This window comes from Ursus americanus, chromosome 4 (assembly GCF_024610735.1).
Source record: "Ursus americanus isolate L20-20 chromosome 4, mUrsAme1.1.p, whole genome shotgun sequence".
Taxonomy (NCBI): Eukaryota; Metazoa; Chordata; class Mammalia; order Carnivora; family Ursidae; genus Ursus; species Ursus americanus.
Window position 1 is genome coordinate 56,877,666 of NC_142130.1, and position 25,810 is coordinate 56,903,475.

At 33.7% G+C, this 25,810-nt stretch overlaps 1 protein-coding gene across 3 annotated transcripts in view; it reads right to left on the reverse strand.

Moving 5' to 3' along the window:
• Positions 1 to 25,810, reverse strand: part of EPHA6 (EPH receptor A6) — an 814,184-nt gene that overhangs the window by 276,812 nt on the left and 511,562 nt on the right. The window contains exon 7 of one of the 3 annotated variants that reach the window (XM_087861712.1): positions 22,544 to 22,591. The exons of the other annotated variants lie outside the window; for them this stretch is intronic. Within the exon in view, the coding sequence (XP_087717838.1) occupies positions 22,544 to 22,591 (48 nt within the window). The remainder of the gene's footprint in view (positions 1 to 22,543; positions 22,592 to 25,810) is intronic. 3 annotated transcript variants of the gene reach the window in all.

The following is a 25,810-nucleotide window of genomic DNA, read 5'->3' on the forward strand; positions in this document are numbered from 1 at the left end:
TAGGGCTGGGATTTGAATCCAGGGTGTCTAGCTCTGGAGTCTGTATTACTACACTATGTAGCTTCCAATATCAAGTATTGTAATAAGCCATATATCACTAAGAATTTTATATATTAAGTAGTTAGATATTATATTTCTTTTTAATTAATATATTTACAAACATAAATGTAAAGAAACAGTTAATCTAGATTCTATATATCATATAATCCACAGTCCTGACCATAGTATATGAACCTCTGAAATTCAAAGTACTTAGTCTAACAAAGGTTGAGATAGATTACATTTTGTTATTGTTTTACGGCATTTATTACTGCCAGTGGGATCAAGACACATTCGCTCTCTCTTTTTACGTAAGTCAAGAGGATCATTTGGAAGAATGAAACTGTTATTTCTTCTATCACAACAATTAAATTGTGTATCTCAGCTCACCTATGAAGGCAACCTAGAAAGAATTAGCCAAACTAATTTCTTTTATTTGCGCTTTCTTTTCAATTTCTTCATCACAGTGAGTTTAGGAGGATACCTATGCTACAAATCAGAAGATAAAAGCTTTTCTAGGTTTTAAATGAGGATTTCTAATTCTGTTATAGTTTCAACAGGACCTTCTACATTTACTGACAAACCGAGTGATCTTGCTGATTAAAGCACTGGATCAGATGCAGAGACGCAAGGCCATCTTTCTGTGACTCACAGGACAAACGATCTTCAGCATGTCATAATATTACTGAGCCACAGTATAATACGATGAAAAAATGAACATAAAAACCTCAGCTCCAGCCACTGCACAAATTCTTTGTGATGGATCAAATAAGAATGTATATGAAAGTGATTTCTAAACTGGAACATCCTTTTCAAATGTGAGATAGAATGATTATTGTTGCTGTAGATGTTATTAAATAGATGTCCATGTAGTTTCCAGAAACATCCATCACTTAGAGTAGGACATATTTTTATTTTATTTTATTTTATTATTTTATTTTATTTTATTTTATTATTTTATTTTATTTTATTTTATGTTATTTTAAAGATTTTTATTTATTTATTTGAGAGAGAGAGTGAGAGACAGAGAGACAGAGGGAGAGGTCACGAGCAGGGGCAGCAGCAGAGGGGAGAAGCAGACTCCCCACTGAGCAGGGAGCCCAATGCAAGACTCGATCCCAGGTCTCCAGGGAGCAGACCTGAGCCAAAGGCAGATGCTCAACAGACTGAGCCACCCAGGTGCCCAAGACATAATTTTAATAATGAACTACATTCTGTGTTAGTGAATGAAAATTGCTTTGGTCATTTAGTAAATTAATCACGTAGAACCACACAAACTTTCATTTTTCAATTCAGTGTCAAGAAAGTTAGTAGGATAGGTCAGCCAAGTGCCCAGGTGTCTGATGCCCTAGGTGATTCGATGTGCATGTGAGACCCATATGCAAGAATAACACTAACGTCGACAGATTTCTTTAAATGACAGCTCCTCTCTTAAAGTCAGTGACTTGGGCCTCAAGTCAGTTCCTTGCATCTGTGGACGTTGACTAGTTAATGTTGTCTTCACTGGTACAAGGACACCAATCTGAGACTTAAAAGAGTGATTTGTAATAATCTTTGAATGTGACATGTTTCAGGAGCTGAGACGGATTATACATCTGCCAACTACCTCCATTTACCTGCCATGTTGTTGCTGGGCAGCAAAAAAAGACCTTCATTACTATGCTAACCAAAAATTGAACTAAGGCTATACATGGTCTTTTTGTTAAAATATAAAGTTGTTAAACATGCTAAGATTAAAAACTGTTACGATGCATAATTCACTAAATAGGAGGAAAATTACCGAGGAGTTGTTTATAGCAGCAGTTGTAATAGCTAGACACATTCAGGCATAACTAAATTAGGACAGAAAGATTTCATCCATCCACCTGCTGTGATATACCCACGAAATCACAAGAATCAAGGGACATATGGAAATAATGATTGCATTGATTGTCTTCTTTAAATGTCCTTGTGTGAAATAGAAGGATCAAACACAGGTTCTGGGAGCAATTTGCCTTTGCCAACTGAAACTTGGCCAAAAACAATTAATTTATATTGCATTCAACCATGAACTGCAGAATATTTCCTCAGCTAAAACTGTACATTTCCTCATTACAGACTTATGATTTTCTATTACTAAAGGTTGGAGGAGGATCTAAATTAATTATAATACTTTTTTTCAATCTGTGGAAATGTTGATATTTCTAATAGTATTTAAGTCACCAGTTCCTAACTAAAATATACAGATATATATATATATATATATAGGAATATAAACCTTTTTCAACATACATAAAATTGAGATGACAAAATCTCAAGAATAAAAATCTAAGCAAACTCAAATAGTATATAAAATTACCAAGGAAGTTCAAACCAGGAAAGAAAAACAACTTTTCAGATATTAAAGCCCTTACAATAATCAAATTATTTTCTAATTTTCCATTGAGATACCCAAGTAAATGGACAGATTTCTATTTTTGTTTGTTCCCCTAAAAAATCAGATTAGTATGGATTCTACAAGGTCACTGCAAATACATGATATTAAAACACAGCCAAATTCTGTAGCAACATAAATGTTTTTATGAGCAGCAGGTGTATTCTTTGAAAGACTGTAAAGCTATTAACAGCCCAGTAAGGAGTACATAATAATAGGCTGTTAACTCAGCCTCTCTTACAAGAGTACCAAGGAAGGACATTTGAAACCATTAAGACAAATGTATTTTAAAAAGTATCCAGTATGAATGCTTTATGAAGAGAGGTTCATTTAAACTTTACATCATTAAAGTAATGAATGTAGTCTTCTTGATTTCAATATGCCTACCCAAAAGAATTATTTAATTGCCCCAAATAAAAATACAATCATAATTTGGAAACCAAATATGTTCTAGTCTTGGTAAGTACTTGAAAAATGAATTCTAAGATTATTTTTTTGCAAGTTCCAGAATTTGAGGTTTATTCCAATAAAAACTTATAATACCTAACACAGGTGTCTGTCACCTGACAGTTTAATAAGCCTATTTTAATAAATGAATGTGATTTTAATAAATGAATGATTTCAATTCACATTTTCTTTATTATTAATGAAATGATATTTTATATATTGTTGACATTTTAGTTGCTCACTTTGTAAAAATTATTTGTGATTTAACACCTATGATGTCACCTCTAGGTATATGATTAATTTGTCATATTTTATACAGCTGTAAATATTTTATTTCTAAACTATTTCTAAAAGTTTACTTATTACTCCACATACATTTTTCTAAGGCTCTGATAGTTTCCCACATTTGAATTCTAGAATTTCATCATATGGTATTCCCAGCTTGATTAGCTAATAATATTCTTATTAGGTCTTTGAATTATTTCCATTTTAAAAAACAATTAGAATTGTGATGGTGGCATAATTGTACAGAATGATCTTTCCAAAAATTGGTATGTTTTATCTTAAGAGTTTTCTCCAAGTGAAAATACTGGGTCAAAATGTATGAAAAGTTTTATAGTTCTTTATGTATTTCTAGCTACTGCTTTGGAAAATTTGAACTTTATCATAGTGCTAAAAAAAAAAGTCTAAGGGTTTTGGTTTTATTAGTTTATTGGAACTATTTTCATCCACAGAAATAAAAAAATGAAGCTGTCAAAATATTTCTGATTATAGGTTATTTGTGAGGCATAGAATATTTTGTGATGCTCAATGAGTTATAACTACTTTGTTGGTTTTTTCAGCAGTTTGAATAAGAGTTTCATAATAAATTATTTAATTTGATTTAGCTACAGAGCTATGTAATGTTTAAAATTTAATAAAAATAGAACAAAAACATTTACTCTTATTTTTTCTTCCTTAGAGCTCTTGCTTCAAATTCATGCTTCCGTGAAATAAACAAAACTACACATCAGAAGGGCAGTTACTTAATAAAGATATTGGGAGTGATTTACTGTGGCAATGAGTATTATTTTTCTACAGCCCTCATTCTGAAAATAAAGAAAAAAATTTAGAGGAAAAAAAGGATACATGTTATCATTTAAAAATAATATTTTCTTACTATAAAAGTCTGAATGAGCTAAAACAAACATTTATGTTTTTATAATTTCTACACTCAGCAGCAATAAAGTTTGGCTTAAAATAGCATTTCCCAAAGGTTTTTCCATGAACAGTATTTTCAAGGAACATATGTCGTTTGGGTAAATTTTTTTTAAAGTTTTATCATTGCGAAAGTTTGGGTCTTCTGGTGAGCAGATTACAAATCATTTCATCATCATTTCAAAATAAAGTTGAAACTGAAGATATTTGTGGACAGCATTACAAGCGTAGGTAAAATGGGAAAGACACCAAGTAGACAAGGAGAGCTTTCAGAACACAATGCACAATGAGGGTCTGATTCCTCTGAAAAAAGAGGTGAAGAAACAGGACTGGGTGAAAATGTCTCAGATGGCAGTGCCATTCTGAAAGTCTTGGCCAGGCATTCAGGAGCCCCAGAGAGAACATTGTCTGTTAGAAGAGTTCCGCATTTGTCAAGAAAGGCCTGCCTGGCATATCCTTGCTTAAAAAGTGAAGTATTATCACATCTGTAGGAGTGCATAAATACCACAGTATTTAGTTTTGCAGGTCTTTGAAATTTCTACAAATATTGTTATACTGTATGTAGTCTTCTGAGACTGCATTATGTTTCTAAGTTTATCATATTGTGACATTACACTGTTCATACCATGCATTTGTACATTATGTTCAAGCACATTTATACATTCATTTTCACTACTATACATTACTCATGTCCCACTATACTATAATTTAGTCCCTTTCTAGCAGAAATTGATTTTTTAAACAATGTTTCCTAAAACAAGAAAGGGGAACCCTTTTGCACTGTTGGTAGGAAAGCAAACTGGTGCAGCCGGTCTGGAAAACGGTGTGGAGAAGCTTCAAAAAGTTAAAAATAGAACTACCCTACCATCCTGTAATTGCACTACCAGGTATTTACCCCCAAAATACAAAAAAACTAATTCAAAGGGATACATGTGCCCCAACAGCATCATCTTTTATAGCAGCATCATCTACAATAGTCAAATCATGGAAACAGCCCAAGTGTCCATAGACTGATGAATGGATGAAGAAGATGTGATATATATATATGTGTGTGTGTGTGTGTATGTGTATATATACACATACACACACACACACACAACCTGGTGTTGTATGGAATTGTTGAATCACTATATTGTATACCAGAAACTAATATTACACTGTATATTAACTAACTGGAATTTAAATAAAAACCTAAAAAAAAAAAACCCAACTAACAACAACAACAAAATGCTTCCTTAAAGATTCTAGGATATTGTCTTAAGCACACATGTAAGATCTTTATGGTATATACATAGCAGTGAAATTGTGGAGTCATTGGATATGAAAATATAGAAATTTATAAAATATTACCCCAAATGATTTATCAATTTACACCCATTCTAACAACATAAGAGTTTCTATTGTTCCACATCATCTTCAATTCTTAAAAATATCAGATTTCTTAATTTTGCTAATAAGTGTGTATAAAATGTTATCTCATTGTGGTTTCAATTCACATTTTCTTTACTATTAATGAAATTGAGCATTTTTAAATATAGGTTGATATTTTTTTACTCAAAATATCAATTTTATTTATTTGGTTAGTTAGTTTCAAGTTTCATAGGTTGATATTTTTTATTAGGTCGTACTTTTTCTTATTGTTTGATAGGATTTATATATATATATATATATATATATATATTTTTTTTTTAAGTAGGCTCCATACCCTGTGTGGTGTCTAGTGCAGGGCCTGAGCTCACAACCCTGAGATCAAAAGTCCGATGCTTAACCAACTGAGCCACCCAGGTGCCCCTTTATATATTTTGAATAACAATTCCTTTGCTAGTGTATATATATATATATATATATGTATATATATATATATATATATGGCATATATTTTCTACTTTAGGCTTATCTTTTCACAATCTTAGGAGGGTCTTTTGAAAGAAAGAGTTCTTAAAATAAATTAATTAAAGTTATCAATTTGTCTTTTATCATAATGACTTGCATTTCATTTATGAAATCTTTTCCTTATTCTAGGTGAGAAAAATATTATTCCATATTTTTCTTCTAAAATATTCTAAAACTACTCTATTTTAAAAGTTTTTTCTTGGGACACCTGGGCGGCTCAGTTGGTTAAGTGCCTGACTCTTGATTTTGGCTCAGTTCATGATCTCATGGTCATGAGATTGAGCCCCATGTCTGGCTCCACTTTCAGTGGGGAATCTGCTTGAGATTCTTTCTCTCCTTCTCCTTCTGCCCCTCCCCCATATGCTCTCTTTCTTTCTCTCTCTCACTCTCTCTAAAAAGAATCAATAAAGTCTTTTTTAAAAAGGTTTTTTAATCTTATTTATGTCCATTGAATATTTCGACTTAATTTTTATAGGTGGTTTGAGTTAGCAATCTAGTTCGTTTCTTTTTTTTTTTCTTCCAATACAGATTGCCTAGCATTGTATAATGCATAAGCCATTCTTTTCCTCATGATATGCGGTGATACCTCTGTCATATGCTTAAGGTCCATACATATGTAGGTCTGCTTCTGGGTTCTCTGTTAGGTTACATTCATCATGTTGTTTCACTCTATAGCAACGTCACTTAGCATTAATGATTAAACTTTAGAGTAAATCTTCATGTCTGTCGAGGGATGTAATTGACTTATTTTCATCAGAAATGTCTTGTTCATCCATTGTTCCTCCATGCCGAGCCCAACATGGGGCTCAGACTCACCACCCTGAGATCAAGACCTGAGCTGAAATCAAGAGTCAGACGTTTAACTGACTGAGCCACCCAGGCGCCCCTCCCATTGTCCCTCTTTTATTTTCATTGCCACATTAATTTTAGAGTCAGTTGTCAATTTCTGCAAAAAGACATGTGAGAGTTTTTGTTAGAATTGGATTGAGTCTACACATCATTTGAGGGAAAATGACCTTTCTATGATAGTCTCGCTGATCCATGAATGCAGACTCTCCATTTACTTGAGTGTTTTAAATGTCTGTAAAGTTTTACAATGGTTTTGTATATATTGAGATATATTTTAGATTTATTCCCAAATACTTCACAGATTATGTTGCTGTTACAATTGTAATTTCTTTGAAACTTATGTTTGCTGTTTGCTGCTGGTATGTAGAAATGCAATTGAATTTTTATAGCCAGCCACCTTGATACAGCCTAATTACTTAAACAACTTGTATATATATTTGGTGAAAATTTCCATGTAGAAAGTCATAATCTGAGATACAGATTACAATTTATATGATTATATTACTTATTTTATCTAATTGAAATGCTAGAACCTATAATATTTAATAGAAACAATGATAGCAGGCATTTTCATATAGTTTCTGTTTTTAGGAGATTTACTTTAACATTTTCTCCCTAAGAAGGATATTTTCTTGATTTTAATTACCTTAGGGAAGTTATCTTATGTTCCTAGTTTTCTAAGAATTATACTCAAGAACAGGTATTAGATATCAAATGCTTTTTCTGCATCTATTGAGAACTTCCTCCTTTAATTTGCTAACATAAATTATATTTATAAATTATTTTCTGTTAAAGCCCTCATGCATTTTTGAAATAAATCTACTCTTTTTGTTTGTTTGTTTTATAATCTGCTTGATTAGTTAGCTAGCATTTAGTTTAGAATTTTGTAATTATGTTTCTGAGCTTTGCCTGTAATTATTTCTCCTGAGGTTCTCTTTCAGTTAGGGTTATTCTGATCATATAGGATGCATTTCACAGAATTCCCTCTTTTTTCCTGTTCTTTGGAAGTGTTTGCATATGTTTGGAATGATGTGCTCCTTGAAAGATGGTAAAATGACTTCTAAAACTATTTAAACCAGAAGCTCTGAATTTTAAAGCAATTTTATCCACCTATTCAAATTATTAGTTAAATAACTAGTATACCTATTAAATAGTTAAATCACTATTCAAGTTATTGACTTCAATTATATTTAGTAAATAATATTTTTATGCAACTTTCGTTTAGTTTACACACGTTTTTACATTATTTGCATAAAGTTGATCTTGGTAAACTCATTATCTTTTCAATCCCTACAATATTTGTTGTTTTATCCCCACTATTATTCCCATTAATTTTTAGTTTGTTTTTTTACTCTGATCAGTCTATCTCAAGTTTTATATAACTGATTAATCTCTTCAACTTTTGGTTTTGTTGATCTTCTCTTTAGTATCTTTTTTTGGTATTTTCTTAATTCTACTCTTGTAATTACTTCTTTCCTTCCATTTTCCCTGGGTTTATCCCTTTTTTTCTTCTGCTAAATTCATAAGTAGAATACTTAGCTCATTAATTTGGGGAATTTATTATTTTACAACATGGAAACTTGTTATGAATTTCCATTTCTGTACTTCTTACACTATATGGCATGCTCTTTGCTACGTAATATTTTCATTACCGTTCCATTAGAAGTACTTTAATTTCCTTTATCGTTTCTTCTTTGACCCATGAATGCTATTTTTACCCAATACTTGTTCTTATTGAAATATTATTTTTTACACACAATGTTTGTTCAGATTTATGTGTGTATTTACTATTTAATTTATTCATTTTTGGCTTCTCATATGCTCCTTTTAGAAAAATTTTCCTTTTTACTGAAGCCATCCTTTAGGAGTTCCTCCATGGTAGGTCTTTTGATGACAAAAGTTCTGTTTATCTCTAAATGTCTTTATTTTACCCTTGTTCATAGATGATTCTGGGTTGACGAATGGTCTCTATCAAAAATTTGAAGGTAATATTCTTCAATTTTCTGCTTTCTGTTTTGCTAAGAAGTCTGCTTTAATTCTAATTGTCCTTCCTTTGTCAACAGAATGACAAATAAGTCTCACTAATTTAAAAATTGTCCCCTTTGTCTATTTCTTTATATTCTACAGTTCTACTAAAAAATTTCTAGACATGAGTTATTTTTCCTATTTTAAATATATTATACTTTGTGGATTCACTGGTTCTAGATAATTCATAGTCGTTATGCGTGTAAGTATTGCATGCTCTCCATTCCTTTTGTTTTTTCTTTCTTAGAATCCAGTTTAGTGTATATTAGATCTCGTTATTCTATTTTTCACATCCCTTTATTCCTCTTTTATAAAATTTCCTTTAACTTGTCTCTTTGGGCTGAGTTCTGGGCAACATTTTCAGATACATCTTCAAGTTTACTAAATGTCTCCTCTTACTGTTTATCATATGTGTATATATACATTTTATATATGTATACCTATATACATATGCATCTTATATACATAGACATATATATCATTTATATGTAAATGAATAAATGTTTAATCCACTGGTTGAGTTTCTTCTTACAATAATCACATATTTTCATTTTATAAGTCCCTTTTTCCCCTAATCTACCTATTCTTCTCGTCTCTCTCTCATTTTCATGATTGCATTTGCTATTTTTTTTAACATTCTATATATAACTGTTCTATGTATGATTCTTTAACATATTTAGTCTGCGTGATTCTAAATCAGTCGCTGACTGTTTCTGATGACTCATTTCTGTCTTCTTGTTTTCTCTTGTGCTTAGTGTTCTTTGATTATGATATTATTGACTCATCATAATCTGTGGTGTCATTGAGTCCTACATTTTCTCCAGAGAGGACTTACTTGTATGTCTGTGAGCAGCAGGGGGCTGCTGATGAAATGGTGCCACTTCAGTTTTCCTTGAGCATCTTGGCTCAGCACAGGAAACCCAGGATGAGTTCGTCCTCCTAGCTGGTGGCCTCATGCTCTAATTTTCATAATGGTGCTTTCAGAATACTGAGAAATCTGCTCTCTGGGAAAGCCCATCATACCAGACTGACAGTGTGTTTCTCCTCCACTCTCAGACTATTATTACTATTACTATTACTATTATTATTATTATTATTATTATTATTATTATTTTGGACAGGCAGAAACAAATACTTGAAATTTACCTTTAGCTTTTGTGAGACCAAAATAACCATGAAGAGTATGCATTATACACACCTATTTATTTTGCCAAGAAAGAGACTTTAGGAATACTTAGTCTGCCATCATTCTAGAAAACAGTAAGTCTCTTTCTCCCAAGACTAAGTGACATAGAGCCTTTTTTCAATAGAATCCCCAAAAACATAGGAGAAAAGAAAGTGGAAGTTTAGGAGTAACAAATCATTCATTCATATTATTACATTATATCTGGCCAAGTACTAAATGCTGGAGATGTAAAACTGAATCAAACATGATTTCAAGAAGACTCACAATCTAGCACGTGGAGACATGCATGGTCACAAAAAGGACTGCAGTAACTTGCGATTCCCTTTTGTCCCTGCAAAAATCGTCTTTACTTTGTAACTGACACATATGTTTAAAATAAAATAAAATTGCAATGAAAGATATATGGGAACTATAATTGTTTTTAAGATACACATCTGATCATAGATCTACAGTTCCTAAAATGTTTTCTATTTTGAAACAATGCAATATTTTGCTTGGATTCATCCCAAACTAAATATTTTGGGAAATAAAATTTATGAATCAATTGTACTATTGTGATTGCAAACATGTTAAAGAAAGACATTTTATAAACACATTTCTTGATTTGGGCATTGAAAAAGGAAAGTAAGTGGATGAGAGGTATAAAATTAATTTCCTGAGTGATGGGTTGGGTAAAAATAATTGAAAGTTTAAATGCTATTAATGAAAGACATAAAGATATTCTATAATAGTGAAAGACATGACATTTCTAATGACAGTTAATTATATCTTAAGCATATTTAACCAAATCTAATAAAACACTACTTAAAATATTTAATATCATCCTTAAACCAAATTTGCAGTGCTAAACAGCTCCACACGTCAATGTTTGATAGGTATTTGTTCAATGAGGGAAGGAAGGAAGAAAGGAAGGAGGAGAGGGCAGGGGACCTGGCTTGCTTCTGCACTCCAAGCCTATCTCCTCTTCCCCCTTAATGTATTCAAACTTAGTAAACTCTTCCTTGAACCTGACAACTTCCTTGGGTTTTCTTCTGTCTTGGGTTTTCACAAAAGTATTCTCTTTGCCTAGAAGGCTTTTGTCTTCCCATTTTGCCACAGTTGTTAATATTAAGTGTCTCCCCATTATGGGCTGGTACCTAAGCCAAAAATGAAAATGTTTTATCTCTTTAATTATTTAAAGTTGTATCCACAAAGGATTTTTATTACAGAAGTTCACTTAACTCTAAATTCTAACGTAACTTTAGTTGCAAAAGAGTCTTGGATTTAATGTTCAGGGTGTAGCATGGTGTGAAAGAAGAAATTCTGGATTTGCTGCCAGACAGGCAGCAAAAATGTCAGGCTCAGGGGCATAAAATATATTTTAGTTTCTTCTTTCCATTCCTGTCTTTATTCTTCACTTTGTCCTATATTAAAACAAAATATTAATGCAAAGCAAAGTGTTCACTTGTAAGAATAAAAAAGGAGTGGGTATTTTAGATTTCTGTATTCTGCAGATTACCATACTTGGGCCAAAAATTAGGTGCAAAAGTTCTGGCAATTAAGTGAAATTGAGAAATATATTTTATTTTTTGACAATAAACTATGTAACACTAAAGTCAGAAAATTAGATTTTTCCTCAAATATTGCTCAAGTAGAAAAATATGAGTGCTTTTAAAAATAAAGGCTGTTGAATAAATCAGTAGACAATAATGTCAACCAAAGTTGTTTTGAAGACAGAATATGGGCTTATATATTGCATTGCAGACACTTTGTTTACGATCATCTAATTTAACAAAGGATAGAGATCAGAGACTGTACATGAATGTGTTTTGAAATGTCTTTTGGTCTGCTACAAATAAACACCTTAAATGAATTTCCTACAAGTCCCAGATCTTATTCAATCCAAAGACCACTTCCTTAATAAGTTCATCTAATAAAACAAACAAAAAATACTTCTTGTCTATAGCCTTTGTCAAAAAAACATGGTAGGATTTTGTAATTAAAAGATGTAGATGATCAAGTTGGTGACCATTACAAGGAATGAGTTCAAGTTTCTTTGACACTTCCACAAAGTTATATCCTGACCTCAACACGTATCATGCCTGGGATATATTTTATATGATTCTATACAGTTTGTCTTTATTTCAAATTGTGTCTTCAGCTTTATTTTCTTCTAGAAAATTTTACAAACTTCAAGGTGCCAAAGAATAGACAAGACAGAATTACAACACACCAGTCACATCAGGAGACTAATTAATATTGGATGATGGTAATGGGACACTCTGAGCTGATGCTGAGGGAAGTGGAATGTGACTAGTTAAAAACAAAGGAGGTGACAAACGCAGACAAACAAAAACCAGGTTTTCTTTAGATTACAGATAACTACTCCTAATGACTATTTTAACTATTTTTTCCTGAAACTTTTCAGTGACAGTAACATCACCATACATTGCTTGCTTCATTTTATGAGAACCAATGTTTGCACGACAAGCAGTGTTATTTGGAGAGGGTTCTGAGTCACCTTTTTTAGAGCAAGGCCACCTGGATTACTACTTTACCCAGAGTGACTCTTCTGTTCTGCAAGAAAGACAATCAGGAAATGCTCTCCAGGCCATTTTAATATGAAATACCAAAGCTTAGAAATCCCCTGTAAATAATTGAAGGCAACCATTAGGAGTAGAGCCAACCATTCTCTTAATGGAGAGGTCATGAGGGACAATAGGCAGAGAATCTCTCTGAAAAGTCCAAGGAACATTTGGTGGTTTATAATTGATTTTTCTGGGCAGATTTCCTTTTTTCAAATAGTAATTATATCAGTGCCATTAATAATGGCTGTTGCAAGGGACCTTGCTTTATTCTCCAAGGAAAAAATTATATCTGGTCAGAGAAGCCTCATAATTATTTCTACTTATTTGAAGCAGATAACAGACTTAGGTTTTTTTCCCCCTCATTTGAGAATCTAAGACACTTAAGCTTTTCCCTGAGGAATCAGGATAATAATAGCAGAGCCGGGAAATGAAGCAGCTTACTACACATCGCTTACTATGCGGGAATAAGCTAAAAGAATTTTGCTGTAATAGTTTAACTCCCAGAGCACTTTTGTAGTAATTATTTTTTTCTAAATTTTAAAGGTCTGATGCATTTCTTGAGGATGTTAAGTATCTTTCTAAATTAAGAAAGTAAGGCATTTCTCAAACAAAATTTCTTTGTAAAGAGATGTACTGATTGACAATTAGAAAAGATGAGCTAAATATCAGAGTTTAGAGGATTGGTTGAAGCAGAGAAATGCCTCAGTTTTTAGCCTTGTCTTTATTAAGACATTTATTTGAATATATCAGATAATATAAATCTAATATAGACATATTCCCAAGAATATAAATTTCTTGGGAAATGACCTTTCTTGATTTAATTTTATATTTGCACACACACATACACACACACACACACACACAGATTCATGCAACTCTTTTGCCCAGTTTTTTCCATATGATGAGTTAATCTATTATCTTCCCATGGCTCCTTATAAGAGCTATGTGGCACAGCACTTGACATATTTTTTGATATTTTAATTAATACTTATTTGGGAAAAAGTTCAAATATTTTATTTTTTAATGACCTGAGAAGGCACTGGTTGGTTCGTAAAATCAAGTTTAGAGATCTCTTTCATAAATTAAATTTTTAGTTATTTAGAAAATATTAACTACATTCCTATATATCTTTACTATCCAGGAGTATTTATATAGTGAGCAAAGGCTTCTATTGTTTCTAAGGGCAGCTTTATCCTTTTGAAAGGCCAGGGGAATTGTGCTTTCACGGGATCTGATCTACTTGAACTATCAGAAATTGTTAAGGTCTTGCAAGAGTCAAAGCAACATATATCCTTAATTATAGCCGAATATAAGGCCAAAGGTATAAGTTTTTCTGCCTAAGCTTCATCGTGAGGATTATGAATGGGTTTGTTTACTTGGAAATGTAGTTAGTTTTTTTTTATTTTACTTTTATTTTAGAGATAGAAAAATAACTACATGGGCTACTTAAATGACATGATAGAGTTATTTGAAAAAAAGAGATCTGTTATATGTATGAAGTTGGGCTTTTATATGTTGAGTTTTGGACAGCATAGTAAAATCTTCTAAGAAAATTCTAAAAAATGTAATGGCCATATCATTGAGCTATCTAGAGAATGTTTTAAAAGACATGGTATTTCAGAATAGTTACACAGCATTTCCTCACAATTTTCTGGTGAAGCCAAATTGAAGCACTACAGATCCTTCCAAGACCGATACAGTGACCAACTTCTAAGATTGACCCTCTTCTAGTGTTTACCCCATTATGCAATCCCCTCCCGTATTTTACCAGGGTTGGTCTGTATGACCAATAGACTATGACAGAGGTGACAGTAACTGCTAAAATTAGATTATAAAAGATATTGCACTCTTTTTTTATGTGATCAAGTCCACTTGATGAACAGCTGAAGTTTCCTCTCACATCAATGAGCTTGAAAAAAGGGTTCCCTAACCTCAGTTTCAGCTGACTGCAGCCCCAAATAACTTGACTACAACCCCACGGAAGACCCTGAGGCAGAACCACGCAGCTGAGCCACTCTTGGATTTCTGATTCTTGGATACTTGGTGAGATAATACATATTCATTATTGTAAGCTGCTAAGCATTTGGGTAATTTGTTACACAGTAACAGAAAACTAATACAGTTGATCTTTAGATGAGGTTAATGTTCAGTATCTTTTCCTATAAGGGTAGCATATTAAATAACATCTTCCAAATGGTGGTGCTTTCTGAGACAATATGGAATATTAGAAGAGAGCTGGCCTTGCATTCAGGATACCTGTATTGTGGTCTTGGCCAATGTCACAGAAGCCACAATTATTCTGGGTCTAGCATGCTAATATACATCAGAGCTAGATTAAATCTGCCCTAATGACCATTAATATTTTTAAATTCTGTAATTCTAAGAGGATTTTCATGCTTTCAGTTTGGAAATCGGTTTGCAAATGAAATCTTTATTTACCACTATATTGCCTACTTTTTGATATATATCTATTTTCATAAATGATTAATAAAGAGAGAAGACTACTATTGCAAGGATGGTAGATGAGGGAAAGAGAATGTTTGGCTGCCACACATCCTGTGCACAATATACTTTGGCCCTTATGGAGTAAGAAGAAAGACGACAAAAGAAACAAGAACCATGAGGGAAGACATGAGAAGGCAGACACGTTAGAGTTATTTACCCCAACTAGGTAGTAATGGAATAATAAAATCTGCCAAAATAAGTAGACCATCATGCCTAAAGAATTGTTCTCATATATTAAAAACTTGTTTTATACAGAAGAGCAAGAATCCTTTATCAAAGTTAAATACAGCCTAAGTTGTCACCAATATATTTAATATACATTTGGAAGGCATAATCATAATACAACTATTTTTCTATGTTTCTGCCCATACTACTATACATTTATATCTAATTTGTAAGAAAAAAATTGTTTCTTATTTAATGTCAAAAGTTTTACAGTTGAAGAATATGTAAATTCACACGTTAAGAAATTGATTTTGTGATTTCCCAAATTAAAATGTTATCATGCTTATACTAAAACTTCTTCAGTGACAATACAAAAATATTATGGGATAGTATCAACTGGTTAACATTAATGTGGATGTATTTTTAAATGCAGGAACTGGTTCTGCTCTGCAGTTTACTACATAGTTGTATTAGCTACTATCTTTATACTTGTTTGTCTTATTGCCGTATTATCCATAGAACAGAATAATCCTTTTGGTGCAGTTTGGATACGATGTCATTCTGTTTGGATAACAAAAATTTAGGATCTTAATGTGGAACTGAAACCATTTGAAACCCAAGCTGGTACCAATATTTTAACTAATACCAATTTTAGTATGTTATATGTATTGAATACTTATTCTTGCCAAGTAGTAAGTAAGATGGTTTATATTTAAGAGTATCATTTACTCTATTCTTCATAATAGCTTCTTTGGTTGTTATCATTTCTCTCCTAACAAATGAGGAAATTCAAGGTTAGGGAAATAATAATTGCTATGGTCATACAGTCAATTAGTGTCAAAGCCTGAGTTCTAACACAGATCTGTCAAAATGCACTATGACTAGATAGAGTATTACTACTTTTGATTGTAGGAGCTGAGAGGGAGTTTTAAAATAATACCATTAAGGCCACTTTCAATTTGGCTGAGGGAAACTGAGAAGTTTAAGGGCTTGTCCAAGGTCTACAACTAGTTAGAGGCAGCGTTGATAGTAGAACTACCCAGTTTAGTTTCATTTCAATTGCTTTATGATTTTCAGTTATAGTACATTTTTGTTCTTATGGGTCAAAAATTTATTTCATAAATATCAGGATGAATTGACCACAGAGGCACCAAAAATTAACTAAGGAATAGAAGACAAATGAAATAAACAATAGTCTAGTCACTTTTAATGTTTTATCAATATATAAATATATTTTTATTACAGTTTCTTACTAAGTGGCCAGCTGGAGGCTGAAATCTAACTTGTACTCATGAAGTAGGTAGATGCTTCTCATTAGCTAGCAGCTAATCAACATGGCTTGAAATGAGTTAGTATAGGTAGCGTATTCAGCAAATGCCAGTATTATTTTTGTTTTTTTTTCATAATCTAATTTAATTATTAACACCAAGACTTTGTTCTCTACTTTCAGTCAAGTTTCACTCTACTCTCTACTAAAAGTAGTTTCAAGGATCAGAAATGTACAAACATTTCAGCTTCCAACTCCTTTTTATTTTTCTAATCCATCCGACAGAAATCAAATGTTAGTCTTGCAGTGAATAAGGGCTGGTTTCCTAACTCTGGATACACTACAAATCTTGAACGTTAGACTTCCCCTCTGGCAGTAAAAAATCTGCGAATCGAGTCAGGCAGCAGGGACATGGAGCAGCTCACATACTTCTTATGGAAAATTTCTATTAAAATGTTGAATTTTCTTTATAATATTACAATATTTTGGAATCTACAGAGCCTTATAAAAACAGTGCTTAAATATGCAGAGTTTAAAAACACATATACACCCTTCACAAAGTATTTATTGAAGTGAGCTATTTCTGGGAGGAAAGCCCACCAAATTCCTGATTGGCTACCAAGAAAAGTTACTATCCTGCCTTACCCTCTGTATGGTCCAAATTTCCTCAGCAATATTCCTTAAATAAATCCCTCAAGGAAAATGGAGCCAAACAAGGTATTCTGTAAACCGCCACCCCGTCTTTTATGGGAAGTAGTTCAAGATAATTTCATAGCATCTTTCATATAATTACAGGTTTCAAAATCCTCAGAAGAAATAAATGCTTCTATGTTCAATGTGTAGATCTTCTTATTAAGTGCTGGATGAAAGAGAGTAGCAGTAGAGTATCAGAAGAGAAAGGGTAAATTTATGAATTGGTAATTATGTTTGTACTTCTGGCCCCACACTGTAATTGTTTAAAGAACAGGCAAAAATATGGTTGTATTTTTAAAATAAGCAAATCTTACATTCCTCTCCAGGGAATACAATTCAGTCAACATTTTAATAAGGCCAGTGATCAAGGAAAAACTTGCTAAGGGTTAGATAACACAATATAATTGCAGCTCTTAGCTTAAAATCTATATTAGAAAATCTGGCAAGATTTACCTACAGGCATCATATAGTAGTATTTACTCTTTCATCATTTTGGGATGGAAAGTTAGATGTCTGACTTTTATATTTAACTTTCAAAAGTAGCAACATTATATTTACATTTTCTGCTAATGGAAGAGTAGTGCTTTGAAGGCTGAATGCAATATGAATTCAAGGCAACATTACATTAGAAAAATTGGTGTCTGTCAGTGATATTTTTGTATGAATTTCACCAAACCAGATCAGAAATTTAGAGGAAGTTTGAATTTGTTCTTGTTATTCCCCAGAAGGGATTTTTTGAAGGAATAAAAATATAATAGAAAAATACTATTTTTGCGTACCGTAAGACTACACTGATTTTGGTAGGCATCAGTGCAAATATTTTTCCTAGAATAGTTTCTAGCATTCCTTCCCACCACCTTACCCCCACCCCCAACTCGAAGGGACATTTGTGATCCTCCGATAATTTGATATTGTGGTGGTTTCTATAACCTCTACTCTAAGCTGTATGTTGAACTGCATTATTTTTCCCTCTTAACAATAATTTTTAAGAGGAGGTAGAAATATATGTGAGTAATTAATCATTTTTAAATAGTCACAGTTTTCTCTTAGAAATGCAAAACCTAGGGGCGCCTGGGTGGCACAGCAGTTAAGCGTCTGCCTTCGGCTCAGGGCGTGATCCTGGCGTTGTGGGATCGAGCCCCACATCAGGCTCCTCCAGTGGGAGCCTGCTTCTTCCTCTCCCACTCCCCCTGCTTGTGTTCCCTCTCTCGCTGGCTGTCTCTATCTCTGTCGAATAAAATAAATAAAATCTTAAAAAAAAAAAAGAAATGTAAAACTTGATTGTAAAATATATAGATTTATAGACTACTGAAGAGATTGGATGATTCTTTCATCCTTAAGGTTTGTACATACTTTTCCATAATTTTAAAAATATTTCATATTTTCATCAGAAACATTAAATCTCTCATTCTTTCATTACTCTGATTATCTACTACCACATTGCATAGCAAAGCAAGACACAATAAAAATAATAAGCTTATGTAACCATGGGATTTCGGAATTGGGAAACAACTTAGTTTACCCTAACCTCATCAAAAAAGAAAGACATGAAATTCAGGAAAGTGATGAGGAAGCAGTTTAAGAAAAGGATGCCCAGGAATATCAAAGTGACTGACTCTGACTTTAGGATGTGAAATTGAATTACAATGCTGTGGAGCTTAGAGCTGTTTGAAATATAACACAAGAAGCAGGCAGAAGTGTGGCTAACGAATGTGCATCCTTACCTAGTACTACACAGAACATCAGGCGGCAATTGTACTTCTGATGACTATTTCACCAAAAGAATCCCAGGCCCTCTGAGCATGATGGAAGGAGTATTGTTTGATTGTTCTTGGAAACAGAACATACGTTTTGACACTCGTTATGTTTATAACTTTTATTTCAGTCCATAGATTGAGGTATATTCTAAAGTTTTGAATGAAGTATAGTTAAGAGTACTTAGTTCTCCCCACTTAATTTTTCCCTTTTTTTGGATATACCAGAACTTACACATACTAAGCCCAGCTTCTATTATTCCAAATGAATTCATTTTTCAAAGCAATCAAAAGATAAAGATAGTATAACTCTTAGGAAGATGGACAGAATTTAGAGCTAGAATAGTTAGTAGACACTTGTAATTTTCATGTGCATGCAGACTCTGTGCTTTTAAATTTCTTTCTATTTTGATATGTGAAAACCATACAGATGCTGCGTTTGATGCAGTGCTGGCACCAGTCCCAGGCTTGCTATCACAAGAATCTCTGCTCCAGGCACCATGGGACTCCCTGGGCTCACTAAACTAGACAGGCTTCTATGCAGTGTGGTGTTTGCTGCACAACACGGAAATTGGCTATGAAATCTCCATAATGAGTGTTTGTATCAGTAAATTCCCTTGTTGTCCATTTTCTATCAGGTAATGTTGTTTTAATTAGTACCAAATGCTCATATCCAATTTCTCTGTGGTGGACACCGCAACAAATAAGGATTATAAAAAAGAAAGGAAAAAAAAGAACACAAAACTTTATTTAACAGCTCAGGAATTTGCTGACTTCAATAGAAGCACTCGATTGTATCTGAAACTGACTTGTCCTTTATTTACTGTGTTTTCCTTCAAACTAATATTTTAGGTTCTAATATCATATGCATCGTATAGCATCTATAAATGTCTTAGCCAGTTACAAAGATGGTGCAATGTCTAAATTCATGAGTATGTTTAAAGGGTTGTGATTATATTCCCCGAGGTAACAGAGAATCAGGGCCTCTGGAAACTTACAATTCAAAGCTTGGTCCTTAGAGCAGCACTGCTAGCATTGCCTGGGAGCTTGTTTCCAACGTAAATCCTCACCCTATTCCCCATGGTGTCAACCCACCTCCAGTCAACTGAATCATAGTCCACATTTCAAAAAGCTCTTCATGTGCTCTGGGTGATCGTTATGCCCTCCTCAATCCCACTTTCCTTAGTTCCTGTGTAATAACCACACTTAAGTTTACATGCAAGTTTACATTTAGATTACAAAATGTGCAAGTTAGGGGCACCTGTGTGGCTCAGTGTGTTAAGAGCCTGCCTTCCACTCAGGTCATGATCCCAGCATCCTGAGATGGAGCTCTTTGCTCAATGGGGAATCTGCTTCTCCCTCTGCCCCTCTCCCTCTCTCTCTCTCACTGTGCACTCTCTCTCAAATAAATACATAAAATCTTTTTCAAAAAATGTACACGTTAGAGATGGCCACAGGGGAAGGAGGGTGCAAAGAATGAAGGAGATATGTTTCTGTACCCAAAGAGTGGATGAAGGTAAGAGTAGCATTTATGGAAGTGAAGAGAAATTTCTCTTCTTCCCTTGGGCAAACACCAAAGTGAAGGAAATACAACAAAAGTTGTATTCAGTTGATTATTTCTTCAATAATTTCTTCATATATTTTTAATCAAATGAAGATGCAGATTTACTGATTATATATCTTTAGGAAGAAAGAGCAAGATTTATTGAATTGTTATCTGGGGAAAAACTATCCTGAGAAAGTAGAATAAGAGAGGTGGGGAGAAAGAAAGAGGCCTGTATAAAGTTTGGTATTGAGAAGTATGTGACTTCATAAAGGACACCACAAATGCAACCTTCTCTCAAAAGAGTCTCCCTTAAATCATCCCTGGGAGATGAAAATATTTCCCATAATTAAAAATTTCCCACAAATCTCACCTTTAAAAAAAAAAAACAATACACTGTTCTCATGACATGAAATTATAAAATTTTATAGAAAACTTATAGGTACTTTATTGGTAAACTAGGTGAAATAGTGGTAGATACATCAATTATTTTACATAGATAGTACTGACCATGTAGACATAAGAAGTGCTTCCTTTCTCATGATGAATTCTCTTGAACAAAAAAAAATTCTAAAAACTGCTGACTCTGGTAAAAATTAACAAGAGAACTTTTAAGGAAAAGACTTCACCAGTCACAGTGCCTTTAAATACTGGATGTAAGAATAATGAACTGTGATGGGGGATTCATGTTTGCAAAATGAGCTACCCGTTGGTAATTAGTGGAGCTGTACAGCACCCTGGTGAAACAGGTATGTTTTATCGCTGCCATTTTACAGATGCAAAATGGGCATTGGAGAGTAATGAAGTGTTTGGCCACAGGGAACCCAGAAAATCAGCATCAGCAGAAAGCACTGACTTTTTTGAGACATCCAATTGTGATGCAAGTACCAAGGCCAGTATTAACAACCACTTAATGGTTGCATGATTTTGATGAAGTTACATACCTTCCTTGTTCCCTCATCTGTAAAATGGGAAGAGGAATAGTATTTATCTCAAAGCATTGTTATTAGGATTGAATTATTCAATCCACGAAAAACACTTTTAAAAGTACCTAGCATGTAACTAGCCAACTATTGTGGTCCATGAATTATTAACTGTGTGACTTTCTGGGTGCTGGGGATGTGAAAGTAGAGAGGAAATCCATGCCCTTCTGGGCTTACATTCTACTTATTACCAGAACATCCTTTTCGCTGATGGACATATGTGTATGGGTCTTTGTTATGAACAGGTAGAAACAGGAGTTCTGGCGGCTTTCTCTCTCTCTCTCTCTTTTTTTTTTTCCAATTGCTGGGGTAATTTTATGGTGGCTGGGTAACTTTTCTCAATTTCCCATCAATGAGTTCTGAAGAAGAAGAAGATTTTTAGTAATTTCTTTAGAATATGACTGAAAGCAAACAGTATTTCAGTGTTAGGCACTGACTGAACGTGGGGTGACAAGGACAAACAAGAAATGGGCTCCTTTCTTCAGGGGCTCACGAACTAGTGAGAGAGTCAGATAAACACATAAATGACTCTAATCAAGACCAACTCTGAGGGGTGCCTGGGTGGCAGAGTTGGTTAAGCATCTGACTCTTGGTTTTGGCTCAGGTCATGACCCCAGGGTCATGAGATTGACCCCATGTCAGGCTCAGTACAGAGTCTACTTGAGATTCTCTCTGCCCCCCCTTGCTTGTGCTCTCTCTCTCTCCCAAATAAATCTTTAAAAGAAAAAGACTAACTTTGATAAATACAATAAAAGAACAAAGAAGCAGGAGAAAGAAAAGTGCCTTGGGCAGAGGCCAAAAAGAGAGGAAAAATTATGAATGAGAACAAAAAGGCTAAAGAGAGAGGGAAGAGTACAGATAAGGAAAGGGAATGTTTGATATTCAATGGAATTTTTGATATTTTGTGACTGCAAAAGGGTTTGCAAATTTTAGAGATAGAAACTGAGGGGGTGGAAGCAGATAATGTCTTAGTTTTGCTGAAATAACTTTCCAGGCCCAAGATGGAGTTGCTTCTACCTGGGGGGCCACAGAAAACCAAATATGATTTTTGTATCCCTGTGAATTCTGTTTGACCAAAAATGCAGTATATCCAGTCAGCCAGTCCCCAAATGCCAAGCCAACTCTACACGTTTTTTTCTCCTTTCTTCTCACCCCAAATAAGATGAAATATGTGGCCTCAGCCAGATATTTTCAATTAAGAAGAGAAAAATTGTTTAAAAGTTTCCGGCCTTCTGTCCCATTTTGCAGTTCTCTGAGACTGTTGACTTCATGAAGTGTTAAATAAAGTGTGTTTGTATCATCTAAATTGTCTTTTTTTTTTTTTTAAACAGTCCCCTCATTATGAGTAGGCTCTACTTTGTTAGTAAGTAAATACGAAAGATTTTTTGGGTAACATATCTGACTTTCTTCATTATTTTAAGTGCCTTTTCATGTTCAAAGTTTATTCACTTAAGTGTAAAAAAAAAAAAGAAACACTTCTTGAGTACAAAAAAAGTAACTAAGAATTGGGGAGGTATAATTACCTGAACAGACAATATCTAATTAGTTATAATCAACAAGCAATATGTTTTCTTCTTCACACCCTTCCCATCACACACAGACAAAGGACAATGTAGGGTCTTGATTTTTATATATAATTATAATGTGAAGAATACTGTTCCCTGTGGTAAAATATTTTCTAATACGTGTGGGTGTGCATTTAACTTCAGTAGACATAAATGAAAAACAATAATGATTTGAGTTATGGGACAAAGTTATCTATAAACCGTATGGATTTACATTTTGAAACAGCTAGAGATTATCTTTCTAGAAACTTTTTTTTTTTTTTTACAGATTAAAAAAACAACTAAGAAAGTTAAGATCTGAGCCAAAAACAAGTTTTTGAACACCCAGGCCAGGGCCTTTTTCTAATATTACACATTCCCTGAGAAAAGGTCACTGGTAACAACAGTATGTTGTCTGACCTCAGATATTTGTAGACACTTCACATTCTAAGCAGCTTAACTTCTTTCCTGATTTACAGAGTTAACGCTCTTAAGGAGAATATAATAAAACAGCATGAATTCCTGAAAGAATGATATAAATATTGATCGCTTGTGGATTAATTATGAGTTAGCAATACAGAGTAACTTTGATTAAAAGGAAATGGTAGGTTTAAAATGCCATAGATTAAAGACTGTGGCACCAAAAGTAAAGACTGAAGAGAACATGAATATTATAACGAGCCGAGGCTTAAAATTCTTTCCCAGTTCCCTGAGCACCGAAGTGCCTTAGTTCATAGTTTGGTGCACCAGCAGACTCCCTTGGATCACCTTTATCAGTTCCTGCTCCCGCTCCCCCAGCGTTTGTTTTTTTGACTGTAAAGGCTTGTATCTGGCACCTTCTTTATAGATCCAAATGTGGGTTACTAAAACCACTACAGAGAACCAGAGTGATGCTGATTTTTTTTTTTTTTTTTTCTGTACACCTCATTAGAACTTGTGGCCAGTAATTGCCTGGAGCCAAGTATGGCAGCTCAGCTTCTTTCTCTCCAAAGGATGAACTCTGAGATGTCATGTATATGCCACAGCTCCCTTTGGTCACTCTGAGTTTGACTGGCATGTTTTTCCTAGTCCTGCTTCCCCATTTTCTATCAGTTTTCCTGGGAGCTTTCTAAATTAATCACTTGCTTACAAAATCCTGTCTCAGGGTTTGCTTATGGGCAACTAGATAGAAGATAAAAAGCAAAGCTGTTTTGAATCCATCCATCCATCCATCCATCCATCCTCCAACCATCCGTATTCATCTGTGCTTGCTACTTCCCTTTCTTCCTTGCCTCCATCCATGTACTTTGGTCCTCCGTCCCACTTCAACCCAACAAGCAACACTGGAGATGGCATGTGGTACACTCTGTTCCATTCTGTATTTCTCTATACTTATATAATCATATATACATATACACATAGAGCAGGATATGTGTGTTCCAAAATTAGGATCATTTGTACATATATTTCTTTGTATCTTGCTTTTCTTACTGAACAGTATTTAGGTTCCTAATAAAGAAGGAAATTAGCACTTTAAGAGTTCTATAGTAGGGCGCCTGGGTGGCTCAGCCATTAAGCGTCTGCCTTCAGCTCAGGTCATGATCCCAGGGTCCTGGGATGGAGCCCCACATCGGGCTCCCTGCTCAGTGGAAAGCCTGCTTCTCCCCCTTCCACTCCCCCTTCTTGTATTCCCTCTCTCGCTGCCTCTCTCTCTGTCAAATAAATAGTCCTAAAAAAAAACCAAAACAGTTCTAATGTAAGGTGTTAGTTATAAATTTTACATAAGTATTTGCTTGGAAGCAGAAATTATGTTATAGATGCATACAGGTAAAATGCACAGTTACAGTATGAAGCCATAGTTGGAAACAGTTTTAATCCTATCAACCATTTTATGCTCATTCTGAAAGATTCGATATTCTAACATCTTTGATTAGTTGCCTATATGTTGTATATTTACATATAAGAAGATAATGATTTTTATTAATTTGTATACAATTCCCATGCTATTGCATACTGGTTCTATGTTGTGTGGTGTATCAAATATTTCCTTAATTCTTTCTTAAATTAAATGATTTCTAATACTGATTTAATGTGCTTTTCATCTTTAGGTCTGTTTATAAAATTAATCTTTACGATCCACTAGAAGAGTTGATACCTTCATTTCCGTTTTGTAAATGTGAAGCGTGAAACACAGAGAGATTAATTGAGTTTTCTTGGCCACAAGCATAATGAGAGTCACAATCAGAACATGAATTAGGAATCCTTGGCTTCCAACTCCATGTTTACTACATGTGTGGTAACTCCATTAGCACTGGATCATTGCCATTTTCTTACAAAATAGGCTCCTTCATAACATTATCTATTCTATCATTAAAACATGGAAATTATGTCCATTACCATCTTTCAGAATATTATGATTTCTAAAATTTTGATTGGATGAATATGGTTCCCTTTTTACAGAATCTGTATGATTTGTCCTTAATTGGAAATATTGCAAGTTATCTTCATCTTCAAACATATGAAGTATAAATGATTATAAAATGAGAATGATTTTCTGTGTACAAAATACAGCCTTCATAAAACAAGGAGGAGTATTCTCATTCTGAAAAGTTGCTTATATATGTGCCCATTGCTTTTTTAAATAATGAAGATTTTGCATACCTAAAGATCTATTTAAATAAGTAGACAGAAAATACATATATTTTGTGGTAGCATGCTAGAGGTTGTAAGATTTGAAAGGATAGCTCAACAGGATTTCTGG